At 31.9% G+C, this 15,334-nt stretch overlaps 2 protein-coding genes across 2 annotated transcripts; both read left to right on the forward strand.

Moving 5' to 3' along the window:
- Positions 1 to 3,525: 3,525 nt before the first annotated feature.
- Positions 3,526 to 8,751, forward strand: LOC133174279 (tetraspanin-18-like). Its single transcript, XM_061309364.1, has 8 exons — positions 3,526 to 3,608; positions 5,203 to 5,323; positions 5,417 to 5,577; positions 5,921 to 5,995; positions 6,232 to 6,339; positions 6,651 to 6,854; positions 7,881 to 7,964; positions 8,534 to 8,751. The coding sequence occupies exons 1-8, from the start codon at positions 3,549 to 3,551 to the stop codon at positions 8,624 to 8,626; spliced, it is 906 nt and encodes a 301-aa protein (XP_061165348.1). The 5' UTR covers positions 3,526 to 3,548; the 3' UTR covers positions 8,627 to 8,751.
- An 862-nt stretch (positions 8,752 to 9,613) lies between these two features.
- Positions 9,614 to 15,334, forward strand: LOC133174090 (tetraspanin-18-like). The gene is made up of 9 exons (XM_061309131.1): positions 9,614 to 9,623; positions 10,419 to 10,426; positions 10,613 to 10,739; positions 11,221 to 11,378; positions 11,479 to 11,553; positions 11,721 to 11,828; positions 12,751 to 12,960; positions 13,158 to 13,241; positions 15,018 to 15,334. The coding sequence occupies exons 1-9, from the start codon at positions 9,614 to 9,616 to the stop codon at positions 15,147 to 15,149; spliced, it is 912 nt and encodes a 303-aa protein (XP_061165115.1). The 3' UTR covers positions 15,150 to 15,334.

Consider the following 15,334-nt stretch of genomic DNA (forward strand, 5'->3'; position numbering starts at 1 on the left):
TCAATCAAGCTCCAGACAGCTCAGTATTACTTCATATCATTATTCGTAGGGAAAGAAGTCCCGGAGAGTATGGAGTATGACTCTCAGTCATACTCCATACAGTGTCAATTCTCCCGGACTACTTGGTATGGAGTTGTAGCGTAACGTAATACTGAGCTGTCTGCAGCTTGGACTCTCATGATGGAAAACCCCATGAATCACCTTTTTTCTCCGGATAACCGTGAGTTGCCACTTTCCATAAATGAATAAAATAAATAATCATAAATAATCAGCGTTTTATAAAAGAAATATATTTTTGATTTAAAATTAGACTGAAACGCTTCTAGTCGACATCACGAAAATGTACATATCATGTAGCTTGAAATGGGAAATATGACGCACGATTGACAAGATCCCCAGAAACAATCAGTCAGTATATTTCTGGGTGCAATTGGGGGGGGGGGGGGGGTTATAGCACAAATTAATGTAGAAAATAGAAATTCCTTGATACGCAAAAAAAAGGAAGAGGATCAACTGATGTTCCCTCCCCCTTCCCCCGTTCATACAGACGTGAGATACATAAATGACTTGTATATAGAACTGGACATTCAACTTTGCCCAAAATGCTTCATGTCGGTAATAAAAGAAAATATTTTACAATAATGATTTCAAATTTTAATCGGTCATGCAATACAGCCTGCTAGATTATCCCACAGTCTGTCTATTATAGTCACAGTAAAATGTGTAATTTCTTTTTCTTTTGGCAAAAAACAAAAAAAAAAATACAAAAATGAAATATTATTTCATATATAGTTCATTATGACGAGGAAGAGTGATGTTTTTATAAGAAAGAATTAAGTCCAAACCATGATTATACTTTAAATCTGATGTATATGTTTTTAATATTGAACTACCTGTTTTAAGCTTTAACATTACATGTATTTTGTTTCTGCAGTAAATACAGATCGAATACAACATTAGGCTATATATTACCCTATCCACAAATAAAGGGCAAAATATTATTATAAACTGAAAACAAGTTAATTGTTAAAACTAAAGGGAAGCATATACATACTTTTATTTTTTATCGGTCTTAGTATTAAACTCTACACTTGGAATAAGAAATTTCTTTAAATATTGTAATAAAAATAGACTATATATAATTATATCACAATTTTGATGCGTACGCATGAATATCATAATAGTATTATAATTTGTTCTTCAGCATAATTTATTAAAATAGAGAATTCATATCTGTTGATTTAAAGCAAACACATGACCATTACATTGTCATTGCTATCTGCCGCGGGCTCTACCTGCGGGTACCTGTCAGGTATACGAATACTTCACACCCCCATTGTTTTATTGCCTATACACACCGGCAGATTTCACACCTTTAATCATCCTAATTTACACAAAGCAAATGCTGAGGAAAAAACAAACACAAGCCCAATAAATGCGACATTTCTTTTTTTAAATCATTGCCCTAAATGGTATTGCTAAAAGCACACTAAACATGGAATAGCAATTCCTGCCCTAAGAGATATATTGTACAAAAAAATAAACACAACAGCTAGGGTAAATCCTTAATCTTTCTTCATATGATGTAAACAAACTCTCTTTAATTTTATGTGTTTAAGTAAAGATTAAAACATTTTGCACCACCCGGACCTTTAAACTTCGGCGGACCTTTTCTTATACGGGCCGGACCTTTTCTTATAAAAGGCGGACCTTATATGTTATCGTATTAGGTCCCCCCGGACCTTTAAACGAGGCGGACCACATCGTGTGCTACTTGTCTTGAATGGGAAATAACGAAAAATCCGTCGACAATTCAGTTTGTAAATAATGGCCTAAAATTTTCAATTAGAATGTTTCATTTCTAATTATGATTCACAAGTCAGTGAAGTCACACTAATTATTTCAAATCCAATGTACCAATTTACTTGTGTGACAAACTGTTGCGGTTTCCGTCTCTATGTTTACTTTTGTGCAATGTGTGTTGCTAAAACACTTGCTATCAAACGTTTTATTAGAATGATCTTGCTGTGATTTTGATAAGTGGTGCATTATTGGATAAAGTAGATACCATTAACGTCTTTTTCTAGTGAAAACAGATGTACCAGACTCCGTGGTACCTTTTATTTCGAGTTCAGAGATATATCAACATATTGTATACGAGTACATGTCGACAGCATAGGCATAAAAATGAATATTGTTAATTGATAAAACGACATCGATATATCTAAATGTTGGATTGAAGTCCAAAGCAAGACATTTCTTTTCATTTAGAAGTTTTTTAATAAATTCTGCTTCGTATGAATACAAAAATAGGTCTACCTATAACAGGGCGCAATTAGTATCCATGGGAATTCCGACAGATTGTTGGAAGATTGCTTGTAGAACTCCAAAAATCTCATAGATATTGTCGATCAGAATTTAATTCAAGCATTTTTTTTTTATTGATGCATACATAAAAGAAGAGGAACTCAAACCTTATGCTATCGAAATGATGAAAATACTAAAAGACTCATATTTGGACTAATGTTTATTACATTATGACATGTTCAAGACCATGATTTGTTTGAAGAGTGAAATAATATCTATATATGAGTTTAATTCTTTCTCCTCAAAAATTTTCCACCTTTATATTCCCACTATTTATTACTTTCGGGTTTTTTTGCAAAACACATAACATTTATACAAAATTTTTACCATTATAAATTAACTGGATACTCTTAACAATAATGGTGGAAAATGAATGAATATACCGATATTCATAAAACGAGCATGTTGGTACATTGTATGTACAAGAAAAGAATACTGAAAGCAACGATGAAAATGGATAAATTTTGTTTTCCGTGATCAATAAGGATTTCTTAAAGAGGGGCCATTGTTTTTATCTCTAGAGTAAATTATTTGAAATGTTTTAAGATATTTTGACATGCGTTATGTGCCTAGCTATAGTTGATTAATTTCAGACAAGATTTTTCACCAAAATAAACAACCTTGAAGGCTACAGTATTTAAGGTCAAATTCAGTGGTCAGTGTGATAACAGTTTCACTTTGTTCCAACTTCTTCAATAAAATATGTTTCATTTCTAATTATGATTCAAAAGTATAATTGTTTCAAATCCAATGTACCAATTTACTTGTGTGACAAACTGTTGCGGTTTCCGTCTCTATGTTTACTTTTGTGCAATGTGTGTTGCTAAAACACTTGCTATCAAACGTTTTATTAGAATAATCTTGCTGTGATTTTGATAAATGGTGCATTATTGGATAAAGGTAGATCAAGTGTCCTAGGGGTATTGCCGCAGAATACGGCCAGTTTGACAGGATTTCCTTTCGGGGGGTTTAATGGAAGGGTTTACTAGTTTGATGTTACACGTATTCGTCCTTACTTAAACCAATAACAAGGCCCTTGAATTATATCGATTAAAATCTGAAGAAATAATCTTAAGTTGTCTTTCTCGCCTATGGACATTATGATAAGAAGCTGTGTTGATATTTTTCTTATTTTAAACTTTCCTATTATCTAGAAGAAATGATATATAAAAAGTGAAAGAATGGCGATTGTAAAAAATTGTGGACGTCAGATCATTTTACTTATCAATGGATTATTTGGGGTTTGTACTGTGTTTTTCAATATTTCTTCATAAAGAAACCTATTATTTATCTAGAGACATAGTATAAAACAAAAAAAAAAGCTATCTTGAAAACGGTTTGAAAACATATGTATAGCATTGCATTACATTTTAATTATTCCTGTGTATGCATGAAAACGGATGAAGAGTACTGCACCAATATATTTTTTTTATTTTGTTACATAATTCTTTAAAAAATGCTCAATTTTAATAGATGAAAGAAATTACAATTGTAAAATTATTGTGAAGGGATAAGAGATGAAACTGATGGTAGAAAACAAGTTAAAACTTTCTTTAATGAGAAAGATGAAGATAACGAACAGTGATCGATTTCAAAAATCTTTTTAACAATACAAATCCATGAACGGGGCATAAACACGGACCCTCTGAAATATCACAAGTGGGATCAGGTGCCTAGGAGGAGTAAGCATCTCCTCTTGACCGGTCACAAGAATCTCAAGTAAACACGTAGCAGAAAATCTGTTTGTTTAGCTCATCATGATAAGCAGTATTTATTATTCATACATAGATAATTCAGGGCCTGATAATCGAAAAAAAACTGTCGGTTAATTTTTACACAGGGATGTTTATACGGGTGTCTTGACGTAAATTAATTAGATCATTTGATGGTATACAAGGGTACGAATCCAGGAAACCAATATATTTTAAAGTTTTTTATACATATTATTTCCTATAATTTCGATAGCAACGCTCTATTTAAGGAATTTAATTTGAATTTTGAGAAATGTAAAAATTAGAATCACACCAATGCCTTTAAAAATTGATCAACAGTTATATAGAAATGTGCTTTTTAAAAAAGATAGGATTAGATTAAAACATGCAGAGAGTAAATTTAAAATCTTTTTGCGGCATTTAAGGAGGCTGGGGGGTCAACAAATTAACCACAAATTAACCACCAGATTTAACTTAATTTTTTAGATATGATATCTTAAGCTGTCAACTATCATTTGGCAAAGAAAAATTTCAAAAATTTTAGTTTTAAAATTTGATCATTTTCTATATCTTCATATGGAGCTCTTCTTCTAAAGGAGATCAATATAGTCTAAAAATGGCCACAACCCCCAGCCTCTTTAAACCATGGCAATCATTGCTAACCATTAAGAAATATCACACTTTGTCCTTTGTATATGTACAAGGATCTTTTTCTATTATTTCGTTGCATTTCAACCTATATTTGCTTTTATATTTTAATGTATGACTTTATAAAAATGATTGAATAAAATTATTACTTGTTATTACTTTGTTTCCATAGTAAAGTATGAAATAGTTGATTTCCCAAATATGATTATCATGAGTTTAAGACTCAGGCCTTCAACTTATGGAAACAGTCGTCACCACTTGTTTGCGTTGCTGCAAATGTTAACTATGAGATTCGCAACATGTTCAAAAATGCCATTTTTTTTCAGACTTTAGGGCATATTGCCATGGTAATATGTTTAACCATAGAAAATGCGGAAAGAAAATTTATATATATGTTTTTAAAATAAAAGTAAACAATTTTTTTAGTTTTATCAATGAAATAATATGAAATACCAATTTAAAATCCCTTTTTAAGCTCGTTGGACTTCTTTGTTTTGTGGGAGGGATGTTTGTGAAATACGGATCTGATGACCTCAAATCCATGTTACCAGACTTGATGAATGAACTCGTAAAAAAGATAGACCCAATCTTAAAAGGTATCAATGCAAAAAGAGTTTCTATTAATCGTGCAGGTATGAGAATCTTACAGAAACCAACATATTGGAATCTTACTTGTTTACTTGTTGCAGCCACCCATAAATCATCGTCAGATTTTCTGGATAACCTTGACCTAGAGAAGTTGCTAGGCGACGCTGCTGTTGTTTTTATTGTGTTTGGTGCTATTTTGCTCTTCATTGTCTTCTGGGGTTGCTATGGTATCAGCTGCAAATCCAAGTGTGCCCTTTATATGGTAAAAATTTGGATAATAATTATACTATAAAAATTTGTGAGTATCATTTAAGATTAAAATTAGAATGAGAGGATTTTAGCATTGTTTAACAATCCAGATTTGTTTTGTTAAACGTAATGTTATGATTGAAGGATGTGAAATGAAAAAAAAACCGTACTAGCTATTCATAAATTGATTACACCTGACTGAAATACCTTTGATAAAATATATATATATTAAAATAAGAATCTGTACAGCGTGTTTAATGTTATTCCAAAACCTTTGACTCGGGATCATATTTGTTACGTTCGTTATATCACGCAGTAATAAATCTGTCAAGTATCTAATATTGTGTATTTTGTAGTATGGCCTACTGCTCGTCCTTATTTTGATTGGTCAGATTGTTTGTGCTGTACTGGTCACTAAGAAAAGAAACTTGGTAAAGTTCACATTATACAAGACAGAGAGAGAGAATTTTAATGTGTACAATGTGATTGTAGTAACAGCTATAATCTTCCTGTCTTCACTACCAACGGCAGTAATTTCTTGCACAATTTTATTAGAAATAGTGATCGCAACTTTGTTTTCTTATATATATATATATATATATATATATATATATATATATATATATATATATATATATATATATATATATATATATATATATAAAAGATCGATGACAACCTAAAACCACAACTACGGAGCTCCTTAAAGTCCTATTACCTCGGTGACCACGCTATGGATGCTATCAGTGTACTCTGGAATGCCATCATGTTAAAGGTACTCACTCACTGACATCGCTTACGTAAAAGGCTATAAATGAAAGCATTGACTTCGTTCATTTCTATGATTTACAGTAAGCAACTTATTATTAATAATTACAGGATATAAATATAAAACAAGGCATACTGCTTTTTGAGGAACAGTAAAACAAAATGCTCTTTCTAATAAAAAAAAACAGTAATATTATACAAAGAAAATACAAAAAGAAAATCATTTAATAAGTCAACCAATTATTCAATTATAAATACAAAAATCTGTGCATGATTCGCTATGAGCTCAGAGTTTATATTATACATACAATTTTCCAGTTTTCCTGTTGTGGAATTGAGAGCTATGAGGATTTTACTGGCGGAGTATGGAATAGAACACCTACAGCTGATATTGTCCATGCAGGTGAACAACTGGACACGCCCCTAATGTGCTGCACAGACGCTGAGAGGTCAAAGGCGGTGACGAATTGGTGGATGTGTGCAACGCAACCTTTAATGCAGCAAAAATCAAATTTCGGGAAAGTAAGCATATCATGATTTATTAGAACGAGTCAGCCTTATTTTCTGCTTGAATTTGTGAATTCTTTGCTAACAGTTAAGCATATTTGTTTTTTAATCTTTATGTTTGTTGTTTTGTCGTTTTATTTAATAATTAGCACAACTTTAATTGTATTGTCGAGGGTCCTATAGTCGTGCGGGCCCAGTAGTCGTGCAACATTGTGCTATGATATTGTCATAAACGATTGATTTTCAAAGATTATAGAGAAGGAAGTGCCTACACTATTACAGAAAGTTAAATATACAGACGAAACATTTATTTTAGAAAAATCAATCGTAAACATGATTAAATCAAACTAGATCTAGAAGTACTGTTAGCACTGAGATCACTAAATGTTTATAATGGCAAAGTCCATGTTTTGCTATGGTAGACTCAAAACAAGTGTCGGGTCAAAAAGTAAAATAGGAGGTGCACAATTGCACTGTGTAAGAAAGATTCTGTGAAAGTATCATTAAATTTTATTAATTGTGGTTTAAGAGGAGTTGCGGATAAGAGATGGGTACTCCAAAGCGTAACGGTACAGCATGAAGGTCGGACGAACATCACTATACGGACATCACGATACACTCCCCGCTTTTCAAGCGGGGGTATAATAAATTCTGAAAATGATTGAATTGATCCATAAAGAATAGAATTTTAGTCACCACGAATTTGTTCTGATTCTGTTTTTATTTTTCTTGGTCCCATATTTGCTGCTACATCCGAGTGCACGACTATTGGTCCAAAACAAATATGGCCAACGTAAACCTCACTTGCTTTGTACCTCAATAATGAATTTATTAAAGCGGTTTAAAATATTTTGAATAACAAGAAAATTGGAAAACAGATCAGATGAAATTACCACAGTTTTCATTTAAATTATACCTAGCACAGATACCCTCTCAAGAGCACGACTAACGGGCACTTGAGGGTAAATATGTAAACATCTAATATCAGAAAACGAGATACTTAATCTTAAATTTGAAACGTACTCACTCCTGTCTTTCCAGGGTTGTTATGATGAAGTATGGAGGTATCTAGAGAAGTATGTCAACATCGTCGTGGGGTGTGTCGGTGGCCTTATAGGACTGGAGGTTTGTTTTTTTTTATTATTATTATTTTGCTTTAGCTTTAATTAATATTAAGAAAATGAAACCACAAAAAAGCATAATAAAGATTGAAATCCCCCACTCTGAGAAGAGAAAAAATGAAATCTAAATTGAACTAAAAAGATTAATGGAGTTCTTGAATGTAATGGTGGACAAAATTCGAGTGAGATTTTAGTGATATGATAATTGACTTAGTTTAAATTCTAAGAGACTAATCACAATATGACAAAGATTTTGTCATTTTGTTATTTTGATTTTATTGTTGTTTTCCCCTCCTATTCATTAAAAAACAAAAGTTATATATATTTTTTATTTCAGTTGCTCTCATTTTTACAACAACAACAAAAATGCATCATACTGTCTCATGTTAATTTTTTTTTGAAAATAAAAAAAAAATAATTGGATACATGTAATTTGTCCAATGTTTTTTACCGATTAACTGAAAATTTTCGAGATTTCATATTGTTCTGGCTACCATTTAAATACCGCTAAATGAAATAGCATGCATTTCAGTAATATCCTTTCAGGGAGACTAATTTTTGATTTTTTTGTAGCTTTTGCTTGCTTTCCTAGCGATATACATCGCCAAGAGTATGGACAAAAAGAATAAAGTGGACTCGGAGAAAGGCAGAAAGAGAAAGAAATAAATTTTACTTTGTGCATGTGCTTTCTTTGATATAAATGTATGTGTAACTTAAAACTACAGTTAGAGAAATATGATTCCAAATAACCAACATTGGATGAATTCTCTAAAATGACTTTCAAAAAGAACAATAAAGTTTTATATTAATATTTTGCTGCCCTTTCCTTGCCTTTTTTATAATTATTTTTGACAGCATTAATTATCAGCTTATAACAAAATAATAGAAAGTCAAAATTTCGGGCAACACACTACACACCCAAATATAACTGTTAATTTATAAAGGTAATTTTTTGGACAGTTTTAACTTTTCATGTAGCTTTACATGCTATTTTTTGTTACAACATTTAGAGCGATTCTAGCTATGTTCTTATAATTTATGCCAGAGCTCGAGGCTGCAAGTTTAACTCTTTCGTTCACTGAGATTCGTTTCTGCAAATGAAACTTAAAAAAAAAATAATTGGAATCCCCATAATAATTCGTTTTGTCTATTTAAGAATTGAATTATAATTTACTTTTCAAATAAATTTGTTACTTTGATTTGTGCATTTTTTTAAAATGGTGGGAATGTTAATTTCTTTGTAAGTTGTGGGGGTTTTTTTGTTTGTTTTTATTTATTTTTTTTTTTTTTTATTTTTTTTTTGCTTTTCTTTCTATATATATATATATATATATATATATATATATATATATATATATATATATATATATATATATATATATATATATATGTCGCATAAAGAAGAATGGATAAGGAGAAAAAGTAGATTTGGTCACCTGATGCTTAAAGAAAACATAAGAAACTCGGCACAATTACACTCTACTATTGAAAGAATTTGACATATGATCTACAATAAACAACTCCGAAAATATAACTTCATTGCTCCCTACATATGATGGCTGATTTCAAGTGACTAAGTTGTCGTTTTAGTAATTAATCAAACTGTGTGTATCTAATACTCTCCACAATCTTTACCTGAGACATCGATGAATTATGTCGGGATGTAACATAAAATGGACACAACCGTTAAAAAGCCATTTACATCAAACGATATAACAAAGGAATTAACTTATTTATCGTCAGTAACCAAGTGTATCAAATGTGCTTTAATAATTCTTATCTCTTTGCAAGCGGTAAGTTAATTATTTATTAAATGTAACAAGCATTCTGAGAGTAATCTGGTTCCCGCTAAAAATTGAAAATGCCATAATTCCGTCAAAAATCATTGGAGCGAAACGAAATGCAAACTTGATCTATAAGTAATTAAGGTAAAGTCACATACCAAAAATCAGCTCAATATCTCCAAGCGTTTAGAAAAAAAATCGCGGAAAACCCTTAAAAATTGAAAAGGTCATAATTCCGTCAAAAATCAATGAAGCAGAACGAAATGCAGACTTGATCAGTAACTCATCAAGATACACTCACATACCAAAAATCAGCTCAATGTCTGCAAGCGTTTAGGAAAAAAGTGCGGAAAACCAAGTGGGAGAGACTGTCAGACAGACAGAGGGACAGACAGACAGCTGGACGGACAGACGGACGGACAGACTCAGAGGAAACCTATAGTCCCCTCCGGTTTCACCGGTAGGGGACTAATAATGAAGTAAGATATTTTTTTTCAAAATTACTTAATTTTATTAAAATGATCATTTGAGCCGAGGAACAAATTTCTTTAATCTAGGACATTAAAATGTCAGATTGGTAAATATATTTTTGTGATAGTTACAAGTATAGCAAATAAATCTTACGAACATTGCTCAGACATGACAAATTAAAAATATTCTTATTTATATCACAGCTTTACATGTAAGTTGACAGTTTCTTTTATAGAATTTTATTTTAGGCTATAGAGTTATCACATTCATGCCTTCTTTAAATAAAACTTTAAAAAAAAAAAAAGGACTGTTTCTTTTTATTTCGAGAATTTCGACTACGTTTATAACATACAAAAGTAAAGGTATTGTACATCTATTTATGATTATTAATATCCAGCTGATCGGAGTGAGTTGCTGTGTAGCGTGTCTGTTTGTCAGATTTGACAAGGTGTACATCAAACGACTCATACTCCTCTACCTCGCACCTGTCAGATCGGGTCTCGCGGAGATACAGGCAATCAGTGGTGAGTCAACCGATTAACTGTGAAGTGAAGTAATCATGCATGTCAAGCAAGATATGATAAATAATGTTTTTTTTTATATGTTGAACGTCGAATATGAGCTAAATGCTGAAGAAAACAACACTTAGCAACCCTAAAAGCCAGTTAAATAGTAATAAACCTGAGGTTTCTGTTTATCATTATATTTCTGTAAACTGAAGTAGATTTATAATTCTTTTGAATATCAGTACTGTGATTTTGTTTCTAAAGAAAAATAAAGACTAGGTTTGAATCATTAGAACTTTAGTTCATTCCATTATTTAGCGATGCTGACGATAACATTGATAAACAGATATTTAAAGATCGTACCAAAGTAAACGTCGGAATAACAACACTCACGTCATTCATAAGATGTATAAAATTGAACAAGTACTGAAAATATTTTGAAACAGATCGGTCATATACACAGACTTAATTTTTCAAATAACCCGTTGTTGTTTTTCAGGTACAGAAAATGACATGAATGTAATCAGATCATATGACACAACCGAGGTTCTCCAGGATTTATCATTGGTGCTTCTAGTTACTACATTTGTTTTACTACTTCCGGTTCTATTCGGTATTTCCGGTCTATATATCAACAAATTGTGGCTTATTGCAATTGTACGTACACCATTTATAAAATAAAATACTTTTCGATTTTTTTAGTACATATTAATAGGAGTAGATTGATTGTTTATTTTTTATCCCAAATCTCTTGTAGTTCATCGTGATAACAGGAATTCTTGTTGTGGCCAAAACCACCCTCATCATCACTTCCTCGCTTAGCACGGATTTAGTAAGCATTTTATTTAACTAAAACATATTAGAATAATATTGATATTTTTAATTTGATTTGACAATCTTGGGTGAACCAGTAGGAGTAAGAACATTGGCGGTTTATTTTAAGGTAAGATAACTATCAACCCCTTAAAATAAAATGTTTGTTTTATTAATTGTTTACAGGTTAAGGGGTGGATAAAAGATCCTCTGATGACGTCATTACAGACCCGATACAGGGGAGATCTAGCCAGGGATTCTATCTCTGTTACCTGGAATATGGTCATGACAAAGGTGAGATTTATTTATTCTATCTCTGTTACCTGGAATATGGTCATGACAAAGGTGAGATTTATTTATTCTATCTCTGTTACCTGGAATTTGATCATGATAAAGGAGAGATTTATTTATTCTATCTCTGTTACCTGGAATATGGTCATGATAATGGTGAGATTTATTTATTCTATCTCTGTTACCTGGAATATGGTCATGACAAAGGTGAGATTTATTTATTCTATATCTGTTACCTGGAATATGGTCATGATAAAGGTGACATTTATTTATTCTATCTCTGTTACCTGGAATATGGTCATGATAAAGGTGAGAATATGGTCATGATAAAGGTGAGATTTATTTATTCTATATCTGTTACCTGGAATATGGTCATGATAATGGTGAGATTTATTTTTTTTTCTATATCTGTTACCTGGAATATGGTCATAATAAAGGAGAGATTTATTTATTCTATCTCTGTTACCTGGAATATGGTCATGATAAAGGTAAGGTATATTTAAAGCCTTGTGTAGCGATCTATGTGAGCGGATCAAAGGATCTGATTTTAATCAGATTGGTCATAGGCTCATGTACTCTTTACAGTCATATTATAGGTAAATGATCTCTTTCTGAAAGTTTTACACTTTAGGTTTTAATTCTATGGTTTAAGCTTATTATCAACATTTTAATGTCCGTGTATTTAGCTCCTCTGTCATCAGTAGAAAAAAATATCCATCGTTCAGTGGGTTTTGAATGCAATTTTATTGAAAGTTAGAACTTCTTTTCAAAATGAAGTAATTTATAATAATTTCTTAAATAGCATTTTTGGTGTTATCAGAAAGGTAACTTAAATGAATACCCTCCCCTTTCACTCAGAGTAAAGGATATAAACTATACAAAGCAAGACATTAACCATTTATATATTTGTATTGCTTTCTTTCAGTTTTCTTGTTGTGGTGTAGACAGTGGTAGAGATTTCAAGTTTTCCCGATTCAGACGAGATTTCACACTGAGAGTATTTAATCAAACTCTGTTACTAAGCAACTTACAAACACCTATAGCTTGTTGCAACAGTGCTTCAAGGACTACAAGCTTTGAACCAGGCGCATGTGCAAAGTATCCTATCCAACGAGAGCACACTCATTATTTTGAGGTGAATGCAATTACATGTTACTACATGAACCATTTCAGTAACATGCAGAATACTTGTCTCAGAAATTATAATTATGTGTCCAGAGAAAATCTGTTTTCAGCAGATTAGATTAAATGCTCTTTGGGACTGATCTGACTTTTGTCAAATGGTTTTATCTTTAATAGTGATTCAGCAATTTTTACTTTTATTCTATGTAGGGATGTTTCGAAAAGATCTGGAACTCTCTTTCCCAGTACTCTGGTGAAATGATACTGTCCGCTGTTGGTATTTGCGCAGTACAGGTACACGTCACTTTGCAATAAAATTTACTGAAATATTAACAAATATGTGTCAAACATGGATTATTGATGATAAACTATTTAGAAAATAGTTCATATTGATGTATTGGTAACTTCTGTAGCCAGTTCAAAACATAGTTTTATAACTATCTACGGGTTTTTTTCGTTTACCTGATCATGACAAGGAGCACACGGCGGGTGTGACCGGTCGACAAGGGATGCTTATTCCTCCATGGCACCTGAACCCACCTCTTATCTTTAAGAGGTCCCTTTGGCTCTGCTCATAATTTTTATTGTTTAATAAAACTTTTGAGTATGGACATTTCATAGTGTACATTTGGTGGTAAGCAGATAGATGACTTTCTTTACCAATGAAATAAATAAATGAATAATGGACCAAATATGTAAAATAATATGCTTTATACACTATACAAAATATTTCTCCTTCTGTACTAGGAAACTAGGCAATGCTTTTTATATGGTTGGAATGATAATATCGATAGTGCAGAGAATCTTCCAAGTCCGTTGTATAACAACATGAAAGTGATAGAACTTTTTAACAAAATGCAGAGATGTTAGCGTAGTCATAGACATCGGTCTTTCAATAAACCTAATATACATGTTGTTTTTTTTTTTAATCACTTCTTCCTAACGTCAATAAACAGAACTGCATTATATTATATTGAAATTTTTTTATGGTTTATATGTAAATGCTTAAGAAAGTCAATACTTGGATTCTTCAACACCAGAATACAGGCTAAATTCTGTGATTATTTATATTAACAACCATACCATGGGCTCTTTAAGCCGCCACGTTTTACGAACGATAAAAATTCTCAAGAAATCCACCTGTTCCTTAAGCTAAAATTTAAAACAATGGAATTGACACCGTAAACATTAGTAGTATTCTTAATCATAAAAAGATCCAGTCTTGCATTCCACCATATTCAGTTTGGCGTGCACACTCTGTATTTCTTACGAATATTCATCGACTACTGCTTTTGTAATATTTCCAACAACCAAATTGAATACAAATTACCATGCCTCTTTTGGATTCTAAAACTTCTTTGAAATACAGAGATACGTAGCGGGGTCTAGTAAATGTTATATCAAACCCACTTCAGGACTATTGTACAACAACATATTCGAGAAGCAGTGTTAATCAGATGTGGATACTTAAAAAACTTTTGGAAAATTCGAAATCACATAATTTTACGAAAAATAAAAACATCAAAATGTACGACTTTTCAACACTTTATACACATTTTTATTTAAGAAACAGCTGTCTATGATGTCAAAATGCCTATAGTCTTTAATTTATTGTGGGGAATAGTTGTACATTGTTAGGCCACAATTTTCACATTGAATTGGCTACGGTTTTCCATTTACCCCATCATGACAAAGAGTACACGATGGGTGTGACCGGTCGAGAGAGGATGTTCTCGCCTCCATGGCACCTGATCCTTCCTCTGTATACAGAGGTCCGTGTTTGCTCTGCTCACAATCTGTATTGTTTAATATGACTTTGAGCATGAATACTGTTCCTTGTCTTCATAGTTCATTCTTTTATATTTTTTCATAAATCACACTCATCCCATAAAGCATTCAAAACTTTGCATATTATCATGTTAACTTTATTTATTTGAATAGAAAAGGAGAAAATTATTCAAAAATTTACCCTGTTTAAGAAATACTTATGACTTCTTGTTATTAATTATTTATTTTTGCACAAAAGGAAAAGATTGAAAACAGAATTTTAAGTAATCGTTGTCTCTTTAGGTGTTACAGGTAATTCTGGCTTGTGTCTATGTGGAACTCCTCAAGCGGGATAGAAAGGACCAGATACAGCAACAATCCCGAACGTACAGAAAAGGAAGTGACTTCTTCTTCCCCTCAGTAACAGAAGAGTAAAATAAAACATCGATAACTTCAGGTCAAGGTGTCAAGGTTGTATTTGCTCTTATTCTGTGACAGGTGTGCTTTCCTGAGATACTGTGTGACTGACGCTATTACCCGAGTTTATCAGATAATATTTTGTCATCTTCGCTAGATAGCAATAAAACATACCTTTAATTAAAAGAAAGTTCATTATACAA

This window comes from Saccostrea echinata, unplaced genomic scaffold (assembly GCF_033153115.1).
Source record: "Saccostrea echinata isolate AGI-Se365-2 ecotype Australia unplaced genomic scaffold, CSIRO_AGI_Sech_v1 ptg000057l, whole genome shotgun sequence".
Taxonomy (NCBI): Eukaryota; Metazoa; Mollusca; class Bivalvia; order Ostreida; family Ostreidae; genus Saccostrea; species Saccostrea echinata.